We start from the raw sequence: 14,107 nt of genomic DNA, 5'->3' as shown, positions 1-14,107 counted from the left end.
TCTGTGTTGCACATCATCACGCATCACACACATGACCAGCGTCGGCCAATAGTGAGCCTACGTGGTGACGTGTAACACAGACGCGCTGCGCAAAAACACTACGCGAACCAACTAGAGGTCCAGAGAGAAGGAAATGAATAGTGGAATAAAGTCGTTATTTTTGTTTGTTTTGCGCACAGAAAGTATTCTCGTCGCTTGATATACTTAAGATTGAGCCACTGTAGTCACTTGGACTATATTTTTCTACTTTTCTGGGCCAGCAAGTTTGGGCCACCTAGCAGCCTATGGAGGAGTGATCAGCTCTCAGATTTCATCAAAAATATCTTAATTTGTGTTCCGAAGATGAACGAAGGTCTTACGGGGTTGGAACAACATGAGGGTGAGTAATTACTGACAGAATTTTCATTTTTGGGTGAACTATCCCTTTAATAGGAAGCATAAGAGATGAATATAGGTCTCACCATTGCAGAGTTTCATTGAAAACTCTAAAAAAAAAATAAAAAAAGAACAGCACTTGTTTTAACGAACAAACATATGCAAAAGTACACATCGTATTCGCAAGAATTCTTAAACCTTACAGCATTTGTTTTTGATACACAAACTGAATATTCAAATCAGAGATAGAACCACATTTTCAGTATTGGGGGAACAAAAAGTATTTATTTTATAACTATTATTGCAAGCCACCCTAGTTATTGTTAACTAAAACTTAAACTATTCAATAATTTCCATTACCTTAAATTAAAGCTAAATATTAAACAAAAACTAATAATAAAAGCAGAAACTACAGTAACACTTTACAATAAGCTTCATTAGTTAACTACCTTAGTTAACATAAACTAAGAATGAACAATACTTCTACAGCATTTATTAATCTTAGTTAAAGGGATGGTTCGGAGTAATTTCAACCTAGGGTCCTTTGCACCATGACCTCGAGCCAAACACCCCCCCCCCCCCCCCAGAAGCTTTTTTTCCTTGGTCGAACATTATTAAAGTTAGAGCTTATTTAGAGATATCAGCCGAATGGCTTAGTGCAGACTCTAATGGATCCTAGGATGTATCTCGTAAATTACCCCACTAATAATGCCCAGAATGGTACCAAACTTCTACAGTAGTACAAATAGGTTCTGTACTCATAAAACGAGGCATTGGAAAGTTTGTAAGTACATCAGGAGTTTATTTAAATTACACTTGCCTGACGGCTCATGCTACTGCTAACCTGGACGTCGACGTCACTTCAGTGATTTGGGAAAAGCCCGATTTTACTCTAAACCATCTCTTTAATATTCATTTCAACATTTACTAATACATTATTAAAATCAAAGGTTGTATTCGTCAACATTAGTTAATGCACTGTGAAGTAACATGAACAAACAATGAACAGCTGTATTTTTATTGAATTAAGGCTCAAAGGTGCAGGGATGACATATTTTTGTAGACCAACCCAGAAGTTAGCGTCACATTTGGTTCCCCCGAATAGGATTTTTATATTGGCTTTTGGATTATTGCAAAAAATAAGCTCTGGGATCAACAAAAGTTTATGACACTTGCACGTTTTGTCTATAGAGATAACGAACTACACCACGGTTGTTCAACTGTATTCCCTGTATTACCATTTAGCAAGTTGGTAGCAACCGCCTTTTTCAAGACACTGGCTTTAAAGGGGTCATGAACTGGCTTTTAATTTTTTTTGATATTGTTGTCTGAGGTCAAATTATGATGTTCGCTTGGTTTTTACATTCAAAAACATCAAAATGAACAAGTAATTGGCTATTTTCGGTTTTTATGGGCATGCCGCATTGAAGACTTGGAAGTAAACGCCCACTGCTATGATTGGATAACAGTTTTGCATATTATAATGAGTTTCATGTAATGCGTGAATCGGTGGGCGGGGCTAAACAGGCAGTGTTGAAGTAGGTGTTGATCTTCTTCTGCGGAGGCAGTGCTTGATACCCTTTGACGTCATAGATCCCCACTTTGAAAAACCTGGAAACAGTCGTTCGCTGTGCCTGGTGTCAATAAAAGCTTTTATTGGACTAACAAGGAAGTTTTCAGTTCTGAAACTTATAATAGGATATTCTTATAGTAAGATAACCTCTTGTATGTCAAAAGCTCAAGGAAAATTTTATTTCTCAGTTCATCACCCCTTCACGAGTGAGGTATTACTGGTGTGTTTTATGTCATAGAATAAAACCATTAAACCACAATTCCATTAAAAAAACACTGACTTCTCATTTCTGGGTTTTGGCCAACAAAAATACGTCATCCCTGCAGCTCTCTATTCTCATCAGAACATAAAGCCACTTCAAAGCAACTTCTCTCTGTTGAGATTGAGCAGTACTGACGCCCTCTAGTGGCCGGCAGTGGTACTTACAGGTCATTGGCCGTCACGAAGAGGTCTGCGTTGTCAAACAGCGCCACCGCTGGCCACTCCACAAGCAGCAGGAAAGTGAGCTGGATGAGCAGCATTAAAGCCAGCTTCCCTATACTACTGATCTGCAGGAACACCGAGCAGGCCAGCAGGGTCAGCAGCACACTGTAGCTGAAATACTGAAGCAGAACATCAGGTAAACACAAGGATGAGTCAGCATGAAACCTGTAATGTGTCAGTTTTCCGATCTTGGTGTGACTACACACTCTTTTTACCTCGGGGAAGGGGCAGGAGGGAGTGTCGCTGACACAGATATCCAGGCCGTTGGCTACAGAACGAGACAAGTTGTGAATGACACAGGGAGTCACCATCTCTGACGACGACCAGTTAAACTGCTCTGCTACACAGTCCACCAGCTTCCGTGTGTCACAGGAAAACTGCAGGAAACACAAAACACACACTCAGGCTCCAAAATATACAATCATTTTACAGCTACAAGCAGTTAAAGGATGAGCTCACTGCACTCATTTTCTAATGCTTTGCCATTTTTGGAGCTTGACAACCCTGGTCATCATTAATTTTATTGTCGTGGGCCAAAGAAAGTACGTGTTTTGGAACAACATGAGGGTGAGTAAATGATGACAGAATTGTTCTTTTAAAGCAACATTTGTGATCATACGGTGTCTTTGGAAGAAATAAGGTTGTTAGCTGAAGTGTTAGAAACACTACTATTGTGTGCGAAGTGATTTGGCAGCTCTGCGTACCATGTTGACAAAGGCAGAGATGAAGACGAGGATGAGGGTGAAGACTCCCACCAGTGTGCTGTTGGTGCGAGACTGAACAATCTTCTTGGACACGGTCTGCATGGCGGCGGGGAAGAGCTGCGAGACAGAGAGATACAGGCCAGTTGCACACATTTGCAAAACGCAAGCGAATGAAAAGCGACGCATGTAGACTGCTTACCTTCACGCAGGAGTAAATGGCACAGATGAAGAGGATGTTGGCAAGAATGATGAAGATACTGATGTAAATTCCCAGCATGACCAGAGTACTGCAGAACACAGAGGAGGTTTCAGACTCGTGTTTCAGACTAGTTAACCATAATTTGGGGACAAATATGTTGTTTGGGGACGTCCTCATTTGTAAAAACAGTATAAAGTAAATCAAGTTTTTTAATTGTAAAAATCTAAGGGTTAATGTGCGGTCAACATTAGCGGCATTTCAGTGAATCGTGAAGTAAGGAATACCATTTGCGGATCCAAACCTCCACTTGTTTCAAGTGAGAATACTGTTTCGGCATTCATTTATGAGCACTATTTATTCATTTTACTCACGGATTGGTGTATTTACTACAGTCTCTGGGCTCACGGCGTCCCGGACACCAATGTTTTAAAGATTTATAAAAGATTAATCACTGTCTGGCCACCTGGGATTTTGATATAAAGGTGTGTACACACTGTGAGACTGTTTTTTGCTTGCTTTTGGCATCTGATTTGGTGACGTGTGACGTCAGACTTAATGAGCAGGCTGTCAATAGCGTAGCGATGTCTGAAGCACTGCTCACACAGAAGTCCCTTTCAAACCAAGCAGCTGTTGGTCAACATGACAAAATAGCGTGACCAACGGGAACATGAACGGTATCTGCATTGGGAAATTTTTCCTCCTCATGTGAAACTTCTGATCGCACAGATTCCTTTTGGAATGGATGGATTTTGCCCATGACTTTTCGCTGAGCAATGGTAAATGTGACTGCACCTGTAGGCTGTAGGTTAGGGTTACATTAACTTGACATTAACTTGTTTGCTCACCAGCCACTGTGGCATTTTCACCAGCCACAATTTTGACATCGATACCATGGGGAAAACTGCCATATAGATATTTTTTTATATTTTCTTAATTTGGCAGAAGGTATATTAGGCTGCTATCACTTTAAGACCTGACACACAGATCCATTATACTGTTACACATGCGTTTTCTTTCCGTTTACATTCACTTAAAATATAACTGACTGTGTTTACGTGAATACTCACTAAGACCGGCATTTTGACATTATTTTGTGTGTTTGACTGTTTAAGTGCAATAAGTGCGAAAAATAACTCAATTTAGTACTGAGAGGCGGCTTTATGTGCCGCACTTTGGGTGTGAGCACAAAATCTGCGGCAATGAGTACAATTATGCGCAATACGTGCTGAAATGAAAGCCCTGTAACAGCAACAATATTGATCCAGAGCAAATGAATCGAGTGAGTGAGGGGAGTGAGTTTGTGTGAGCCAGAGCACATCTATAGATAGATATCGTCTATCTAATCTGTGGATAATTAGTATTGGAAGCGTTCCAGATATTTCAGTGTCGATATGTATCATAAAACAATTGCACTTAGTTTATTATTTCAGATGCCTTTTTAAAAGACAATTGAAAAATGTATATATTATATATATACAATTCAACCCGTGGAAGTGGTTAGTAGGAGTGACTGTGTTCGTTACTCGCCACTGCTGAAATACACCCACATTTGGCGGGTGTTTATGTCAAGCCCTGGTTATAGTATTTATAACTAGCCATAACATAAAAACAGTAGAAGTGTATGGAAAGTCCTCATTTAGATAGCTAAGTAAACGTGTGTGTGTGTGGGGGTTGATCACTCACTGAGGGAATATGACGATCTGGATAAAGGAAATGAAACAGAAGACCAGCAGCGTACAGGCCACATAACCGCCGAAACGATCATCTACCTTCTTAGAATACTAGAAGCAAGACAAGGAAATAAAACATCATCAAAACATGTTGACTTACTAATCTGTGCCAAATATGAAGGCTGTGTACACCACGAACTACAATGATAACTATATTAGCATCCACACCAGCGTATGATATCGTTCTGTTTATTATAAGCGCGCTACAGTTCTGTCGTCTGCCGCTTTAAATGCTTGAGCTCTTTAAAGCAGAATGGATTCTGATTGGCTGTCAATGTTTTTATCATTCATCAGTGATTCCAACAATATCGTTCCTCTGTGTCATGCAGGACTTTGCAATTCTCTTATATATTCAGAATGATTTTTAGATCTATATCTTTATCGTTATTGTTACAGTTATCGTCCTTGTTGTGAACGGGCCTTAAAGGAATAGTTCACTTAAAAACGAAAATTCTGTCATCATTTACTAACCCTCAAGTTGTTTCAAACCTGTATGAATTTCTTTCTTCTGCTGAACACAAAGGAAGATATTTTGAAGAATGTCGGTAACCGAATAGTTGTTGGTCCCCATTGACTTCCATAGTATTTTTTTTTTCCTACTGTTGAAATCAATGGGGTCCATCAACTGTCTGGTTACTGACATTCTTCAAAATATCTTCCAGGTTCAACTCATACAGGTTTGAAACAACTTGAGGGAGAGTAGCCACCCAGATGACCCTGTTAACCACATGACATGCTAAAAACTACTCTGAACAAATCCAAAGAATTCAGTCTCCTAGTTTTCCCCTTCTTAAATACCAAACAGGAAATTGGAGGACATTTGATCTCACATGATCTCATCCATCCTGTTAGTCTGCTAGACGATCGGCACTGCTAAATTAAACTTGAATGGGTGGGGAGATCTGGACGGGAAGCTGGAACTCAGCCATTGACTTTGAGTCTGACCTTTTTCTCCAGGCTGGAGGTTTGGAAGGTGAGCAGGAACTTCTTCACATGGTCTTTGCGGAGCTGGTCAATACTGCGAGCATCAATGGCACGTCCCAAAAACTCATCCACCTCGTCCTCCGGGTTCAGCGCCTCCTGAGCACCACGGCTGTGTTCGTGAGCAGAAGAACAGTTACAATTGTGCCTTTTTTTCCCAACTGCATTTATTCTCAAAAAGACAAGACAAAACACTCACTTGTCTTTGCTGGTTGTTTCATCAATGCCCTGAGTGAAGAGAAGGAACAAATGTAAGTCAAAGAAGATCAGAAAGATCTGTGAGTAATATAGGAGGACATATAGGAGGTGGAAGACGGCTAAAGGAACACGAGGGAGCGATCAGGCGAGTGCCATGGGGAGTGGGTGACAGATTGAGCGACAGGTCATGTGGGGTCTCACCATCTGTCTGAAGACTTTGGAGTCTTTAGTCCTGGAGAAGGATCTGTCAGGCACCCATCGCGGTACCAGACCCTCGTTGGAGTTCGTCCGCGTGCGCTGCATCTTAGCCATCATGGCCTTCTCATCTTTCTGAAACAGTCAAGGGCAGAGGGAAAGTACTGTGGTCAAGATTCTTGAATGTAATGATGAATGAAAATTAGGGATGCACCAATATTAAAATGATTTTTGTGTTTTGACAGATAACCAAAACGGCAGATAACCGATAAATCTTAACCAATATTAAAATTCTGTAATTTGTTTGTCCAAATTTTCAACTAAAAACAAAACGTATGCGTTTTTGGCTGTTCATTTACATGGCAATGGCATTTTGGGGTCCTAAAAATGCAAACTTGGGCAAAGAAAATGGGTTTCAAAGTGCAAGTTTTTAAATATGATACCGTTATCATCTTCGTGTAAACTACAAAAACAAGAATTTGTGGAAACTGTGACGTCATGCACATGCGCCATCTACTGGCCTGGCAGCATAACACTGCGTTTTAGTCATTTTTGCGGATCTGTGTGAACGGGGATCGTTTTGACAATGTTTTCATCTGTACATGAAAAATGTAAACATGACCTAAAATCCATAATTTATTATCACAACATTATAATGTATAGTATAAAAATTATTTCACTGATCTTGTTTTAAATACATATATATATATATATATTCATAGCAGAAATGTGGATAGATGGTGGCATTTGAAGATGATAAAAGTTATAGAACAAGAATCTTTAACTCTTTCCCCGCCATTTATAGAATTTTCCAGCTTTCTATGACACATCTTCTGAAAGAGTACAGAATCTCCATTCTGTGGATGTTCAGATATTCATTCAACAAAATATTCTGGAAGCCATGACATTTTTGTGAAAATGATCAAAAATGCTGGCAGTGCCTGGCAACTTTTTTTTTAACGCTGGGGCGGGGAAGGAGTTAAATTGTTGTAATATGACGTGTCTAACCCGCTTCTGACTGCAGCCCAACACTAGGAAGGTCTCAATGCTGTTCTCTTTTAAATAGGCGTTTCTCTCCCCTCCAAAACCTGGTTCCACCTCATAGTCTCCATTCAGGTACTGCAGAGTAGCTTTAGTGATGTGGATCCTCCTGAGGAACATTCATTTTGCAGTTACTAAACAGTCTGTCCAGTGTTATGTATAGCTGTGTACATGTATGATGTGTGTATCTGTATTCTGTCTTTGACTCTCACCCGGCTTTGCCTCCAGCCTCCATGTGGTTGGCCAGCGTGACGTCGTTGGACCACACGTCGAATTGCCACTTTCTCAATCCAAGAACTCCACAGTGCACGCGACCACTGTGGATACCGACCCGCATGTTTACGTTGACCCCCGTGACCTCTCGCACCAATCTGTGACGCAAACATAAACATGTTTTCAATAAACTACACGCTGAAATTAGTGTTGTTTTAGTATTATTTATATACTATTATAGTATTTATTCATATTTTTAATTAGCATTTGTATAATTTTCAGTTTAAGTTTTAGTCATTTTGTTTTTATTTCTTTTATGTTAAATATTTCTGTTTAGCGTTCATTTATTTTTATTTCAGTTTTAGTTCTAGTAAATTTAGTACTTCAACTTAATTATTTCAGTTAGTTGCTAAAAACAAAGTTTTTCATCTAATATTCATATTCTATTTTATTTAAGCTTTGTTTAAATGAGCAAAAATGTATATAATTCCATAAATTTACATCTAATCATTAAAAAATAACTATTATCAAATAATATAAATAATCATTATATTGAATAAAACGCTGGCCATTTGCCTCAACCATCAGGCCGGCATCTTACCCCGGGGGTCTCACTTTAAACTTAAACTTTAAAGGGGTTATATCTAAGAATTTTCATGTATTAATCTTTTTTATTTATTGCCAATGTGTGAACAGCTTGTAAAGAAACCTTCTCTGACTTCCTAAATTGACTATGAAAGTCTGTAGACTCAGGACATTTTTCCCGGGAAAATCAAAAGGATGTGACGGGCTCCCGAGAGCCTCTCTTCTGTTCAATGACACATGAAACTAATGCTTATACAATGTTCAGGATAATACCAAAAGAGCTATTCTGTACTGTAATGCCAATGTGTCATGCAAAGAAAAGGGATTCATTTAAACTATAGTCTCACAAAGCCAAATCTATACAGTCTATAGTCTCAAATATACTTTATAATCAATCTTAACAGTGTGATTTTAATGACCTCATCGGTCGACATGATGCTGGTGAATTGGTTCAAACATATCCACATCGCTAAGATCTTTCTTAACTGCTGTTTTCTCACTGTTTTCTAAACGCAAGTAGCACATACGTATTCATCTAAATAGCAGCATAGTCGGCGTCAGGATGTTCATTAAACAGTAAATCGCAGCAAAGATATTTTCAACTTCTTTATACTTTGCGGTGAGTATATCGGGCCATTTAATAACATTCAGTCTCTTGTACGTTACGTGTACACGAGTGCGAGCACGAGAAATAAGTTGCTGGCTGCAGTTCACTTAACGGCCACCGGTGTCGCTAGTAAAAAGGGTTACTGAATTCTACATATAGCCCCTTTAATTTATATTAATTTATAAAAATAATAATAATATAATTGTGTTATTTTGTTCACAAATTTTCTTCAAAATCAAAATTTGAATATTTTACATTTAATATTCAACATTTAAAAAAAATATATTAAAATTATACCTCACAACTGAAATAAATTTTAAAAAGGTCAGATGAACGTTATTGTCTGACAGCTTAGTGAGACTTACGAAATGGCTTCGATCATGTCCACCCCCATTTCCACACAGCAGTGAGCGTGGTCCGCTCGGGGCTCGGGTAAGCCTGACACACAGTAGTAACAATCCCCCAGGATCTTAATCCGTAAGCAATGGTTCTCCTGCACACACACACACACACAAGACAGAACAGAAGTTAATTAGAAAGTTCAAGCTGGGAAGATGGCAGCTTCACGCTGAGGTGTAAAAAGTGGGTAGTCATTCTGCTTAGTGTGTGATACAGAGAGTGTGTGTGATTTTTGTGTGTGCTTGTGACATATTAGCTGCGTCCCAATTCATACACTGCATCCTTCAAAGGCTGCATTCGAAGGCCAAATGCGTCACAAGTGTTACAGCGAGAAACGGGTAACAAATAAGTGAAGTTCAAGCAGAGCAACACAGTAGTGTTTTTTTTGCTTCGGAATGAATACGAGTTTTTGAACAAATCATTTGAGTGAACAATTCAATGACTCCCTCATAAAGAAAAAGAAGCAAGGCCAGGCTGCTCAAGTGACTCGGGTTGGAGGAACACCACATTAGAAATGCTGCTGTCATTCTAATATTTTGTCTAACACCCACCAGGGCTCCAACCTCACCTCAACTGAAGGACACAGAGTCTGTTTTTATGCACCATGCTGGGCTTTCAAAACCCCTAGTGCGCTGTGGTGGAGCCCGTGCTGAGAATGCCCACTGGGAAGCCTCATTCCCACAGCCTGGAGCTCAGACTCCCAACCCTGAGGGACCATGTGCCACATTCACCAGTGGTTCACAGGGGTTCGCCCACATTTGTTCAAACATTGGTGAACCCCTGGCAGATCCACAAAAAAAAACACCACTGACTGCAACATTACACATTTATCCCACTTATGATGTTAGTCAGGCCTTTTCACCAAAAACAGAAACAAGTTTTTCATGCATAGACATTTCATGCATCATCCGCTTACTGACCTTTATGATTAAACAGCGTTTTAATTATGTAACCGCCTCGCTCTACATTATCCCGCTTATTACATGGCTACCTACCAAATAAATCAATAATTTGACAGAATATTGATTTAAAAAGGAGTTTATTGATTTAAAAACTATTGTATTGCTTCCGCTAAAGAAAATAGTCTGTTCCGTCTCTACGGTTAGAATCCTGCGTCCATAGCAACGCTCTGTTTTTCATGGCAACGGTGTGTTATACTTAGCAGCGGTCTGTTATCAAGAAATAACAGACCGCATTCTACATTAGAATTCAACCAAGCCATGTAATAATGTGAAATATTGTTAAAATTCAACTAACTATTGTAATATAGTATAAAATGTCATTTATTTCTGTGATGTGATCATTTTCAGCATCATTACTCCAGAAATCATTCTAATATGAGGATTTGCTGCTCAAGAAACATTTCTGATTATTATCAATGTTGAAAACAGTTTTGCTGATTCACATTTTTGAGGAAACTGTGACACATTATCATTTCAGGATTCTCTGACGGATAGATAGTTCCAAAAACAGAAATCTTTGAAACAGAAATGTTTTATATAAACGTCTAAAAGAAATCTTACTGAACCCAAACTTTTGAACGGTAGTGTATTTTATATATTTTTTACAATTTAAACATAGATTAACATTCAAATGATACTAATATCTTTCAGTCTCAACATATTATTAAATATACTGTAGACTTAATCTTGTCACCATAATAAACATATAATTCTGCAAAAATGAATGATCCAGTTAAAAACATCTTTAGATCATGTGTTAGTAGTCGTGCTCACCGAGGCCAGCTTGTCAAAGCGGGCAAACAGCTCGTTTAAAGTCATGACCAGCTCCTGAGCCGTGCACTGCGATGCCAGACTAGTGAATCCCTCAATGTCTGCAAACAGAATACTGACAGACACAGAAAAAGAGAGAGAGAGAGAGAGAGAGAGAGATACAGTATATAAACTATGCATTGTTGCTTTTTTCATAACATAACATTCATAAGAATGTTCCTGTATTGATTAAATGCTTTGGTAATGATCGGCAAACAGTCATGCATTGCCAGTCAAACAATGAATTAAGATAGAGATTAAAAAAAGCTTTAATTTTAATGTTTGAATGTACATGGGTCGATAACATCATCTTTTTAAACACCTAGGTAGAAAAGTACATGTGTGCGTGAATCCCTTGAGCTGAGGGGAAATTCACTCTGTGTAGTGGCAGACGCTGTGGAGAACTTTAATTGAATCGCGGCTTCATTTCAGTATCTTCTGGGGTTAGCGCTAGCTTAGTGACTGGTAATTAACTATTCTCTCTTTCACCGTAATTAGCTGACCACCTTTCAAAGTAAAAGCCCCTATTACCAGCTCCCAGAGCTGAAGGAAAGGAGAAAAGAGTAAAAGAGATAGGAGAGATGAATGGAATTGAGTGACGATAAACACAGAAAGGGACAAATGGCTAACAGGAGATGATAAACAACATATGAACTACCTTAGCTAAATGCTAATGCTAATAGTCAAAGGATCTGCATGTTTACAGAAACAAAACTGAGCCTATTTCTTTCTAAATAAAATAACTGTCTTTGTGGTCATTCACTTAAGAACTGAATGAATGTTATCCTTTTCATAATTCCAAATGAAACTGAGTTTCTCCACCTCTGAAATAGCTTTTCTTTTGTGCTGATGTAATTAAGGCCATAAGGACGGGAAAAATTATTTGGACGTTATATACTAGCATGCTTTGCTGTTCAAGATCAAATCCATTGATAGTTAATGTGGCACAGTTTGACATGACAGAAATGCTCACCTGACATTGTCGTGTTTCTGGATGTAGATCTTGTGAAACATCATGTCTTCTTTTTTTGCATTGATGTCAGCCTTCATTTCCATGGCGACATGCCTTGGCAAAACAGACAGCAACAGGCGTTCCTGAAAATTGTAGAGAAGAGAGGGAATGTGTGTGTGTGTGTGTGTGAAAGAGAATGAAAGATTACTGTGCAGTTCAACCATCCTTTCTTTATGAAGTTGATCTTTACATGTCAAACATTTGCATCCCAGTGCATATATACTGGTGGCTTGTCCACTGACTACAGTGTTTAGACTTTTATTATTCTATCTCTGTTAGAAGTAGAATATAAGGGCAATTAACAGGGTAGAAGTAATAAATGAGTAGAACTTTCAACAGATTCAGGGTACATTTACACGACAACGATGTACTAAAAACGAAAAACGTTTTTCCTTTGCATTTTTCACGTACTGACGACAACATTGTCAAAATAACCCCCGTTCACATGGATCCGTGAAAACGCAGTATTAATGCCAGGCCAGTAGTTGGCGATGTCACTTTGTAAAGAAGCACTACGCGTCTATAGACTGAACACATAATACGCATTCGCATGACGTCACCGTTTTCACAAATTTGCCTTTTTGTAGTTTACACAGAGACGATAACGGTAACGGCCTTCTATTATAAATGTTTCTTGATTATCAAATCATCATATTAGAATGATTTCTGAAGGATAAATGATGCTGAAAATTCAGCTTTGATCACAGGAATAAATTACATTTTAAACTATATAATAATAGAAAAAAGTTCATTTAAATTGTAATAATATTTTATACTATTACTGTTTTTACTGTATTTTTGATTAAAGTATATATTTTTAAAAAGGGAGACTTACATAATAAATATCCATATTAAGAGAGATAGGCTTGAGGAAAGAGCCTAGAAATTGTAAAGCCCCTATGAAATCAAAATGGACAATTCTTCTTTTTTTTTCTTTTTCTTTTTCTTTTTACAGAATGTTGCCGTGCTTATTAAGGTTTTATCCATGCACATTATTATTTTTGTAATAATAAAAAAAAAACGATACATGGGTTCCTTACATCATCACGCAATGATGTCAGTCCGCATTTCTTTTCTTACAACTCATTTAATATCAATGAAGCATTCAAATAAAGTCATTTGTGTCCATGCATATTGAAACATTCAAATAAAAAGTTATTTGTGTGAACGCAAATGGTTGATTATCGCCTTTCCATTTACTCAAGTTAATGGTGATTGTGCTCACAGTTTCATTCACGGATCCTTTATGTCGGATATGACTGACAAATATTGAGTAGCCTTGGATAAGATTGCTAAAGGTTTCCGCATCTTCAGCACACATTACAGACACTGATGCACAAACTGGATATGTTCTACATCTCTAAAGTATATAGAAAGAATTAAACTATATTTCCAGTACATGCCTCAGGCTTGCATAGTATCGTCAACCCACTCATCAGAGTCCTCTGTAATCCTCGGCAAACTCCGACAGCTGGTTGAACCAGCTCATTCGGATGTGTGTCTTGCGTAATCAAACCGGAACTAAAGTTCGATTCAGTTCGATTAGTGAACCGGCTCAAAAGAACGATCCGTTCAAGAACTGAACATCCCTATTCCAGAAGCCGTTTCACTCAGATATACGTCATCTTTTGCACACAAAAAAAAAACTTTTGAAACTTTTAAACGGTAGTGAATGCTTTTGAACTGTGCCAGCCAATGGTCATGACCTTCACACTGAAGTTGGGACTGACTGATTGTTAGGCACTAAGAGCCTGTTGTGAGAACTGACCTGCTGCTGGTTTTCTCTTTGCAGGTGCAGTCGGGCCTGGATGTAGCCTCGCGTCTCCTGAAAGGCTTGTCTCTGAGAGACCTCTGCTGGGTAGTGGGTGCAGATCCCAATGATGTTGGTGCACAGGAAGATCAGCACGTTTGCACTCAGCTGAGGGGAGAAAAAGAGGAAAAAACAAACAAACATTCAATGTCTCTCTAGTGATCAGTTGAACCTTTCAACCAAACCAGCTTTAGCTCAGCACTCTGGAATCCCGGGACATCTGTCGTCCT

The 14,107-nt window shown here is 38.7% G+C and overlaps 1 protein-coding gene across 1 annotated transcript in view; it reads right to left on the bottom strand.

Moving 5' to 3' along the window:
• Positions 1–14,107, bottom strand: part of adcy6a (adenylate cyclase 6a) — a 61,299-nt gene that overhangs the window by 6,573 nt on the left and 40,619 nt on the right. The window contains exons 4-18 of the mRNA XM_084427613.1: positions 13,836–13,985; positions 12,029–12,150; positions 11,020–11,131; positions 9,250–9,377; positions 7,692–7,850; positions 7,447–7,588; positions 6,445–6,573; positions 6,245–6,273; positions 6,010–6,157; positions 5,018–5,115; positions 3,335–3,422; positions 3,136–3,252; positions 2,647–2,808; positions 2,375–2,550; positions 462–485 (exon numbers count right to left, since the gene is read on the bottom strand). Of these exons, the coding sequence (XP_084283739.1) occupies positions 462–485; positions 2,375–2,550; positions 2,647–2,808; positions 3,136–3,252; positions 3,335–3,422; positions 5,018–5,115; positions 6,010–6,157; positions 6,245–6,273; positions 6,445–6,573; positions 7,447–7,588; positions 7,692–7,850; positions 9,250–9,377; positions 11,020–11,131; positions 12,029–12,150; positions 13,836–13,985 (1,784 nt within the window). The remainder of the gene's footprint in view (positions 1–461; positions 486–2,374; positions 2,551–2,646; positions 2,809–3,135; positions 3,253–3,334; positions 3,423–5,017; positions 5,116–6,009; positions 6,158–6,244; positions 6,274–6,444; positions 6,574–7,446; positions 7,589–7,691; positions 7,851–9,249; positions 9,378–11,019; positions 11,132–12,028; positions 12,151–13,835; positions 13,986–14,107) is intronic.

Source organism: Rutilus rutilus (assembly GCF_951802725.1).
Source record: "Rutilus rutilus genome assembly, chromosome: 13".
Classification (NCBI taxonomy): domain Eukaryota; kingdom Metazoa; phylum Chordata; class Actinopteri; order Cypriniformes; family Leuciscidae; genus Rutilus; species Rutilus rutilus.
Note: the sequence above shows the minus strand (reverse complement) of the source record. Positions and strands in the feature narration are given on the sequence as shown.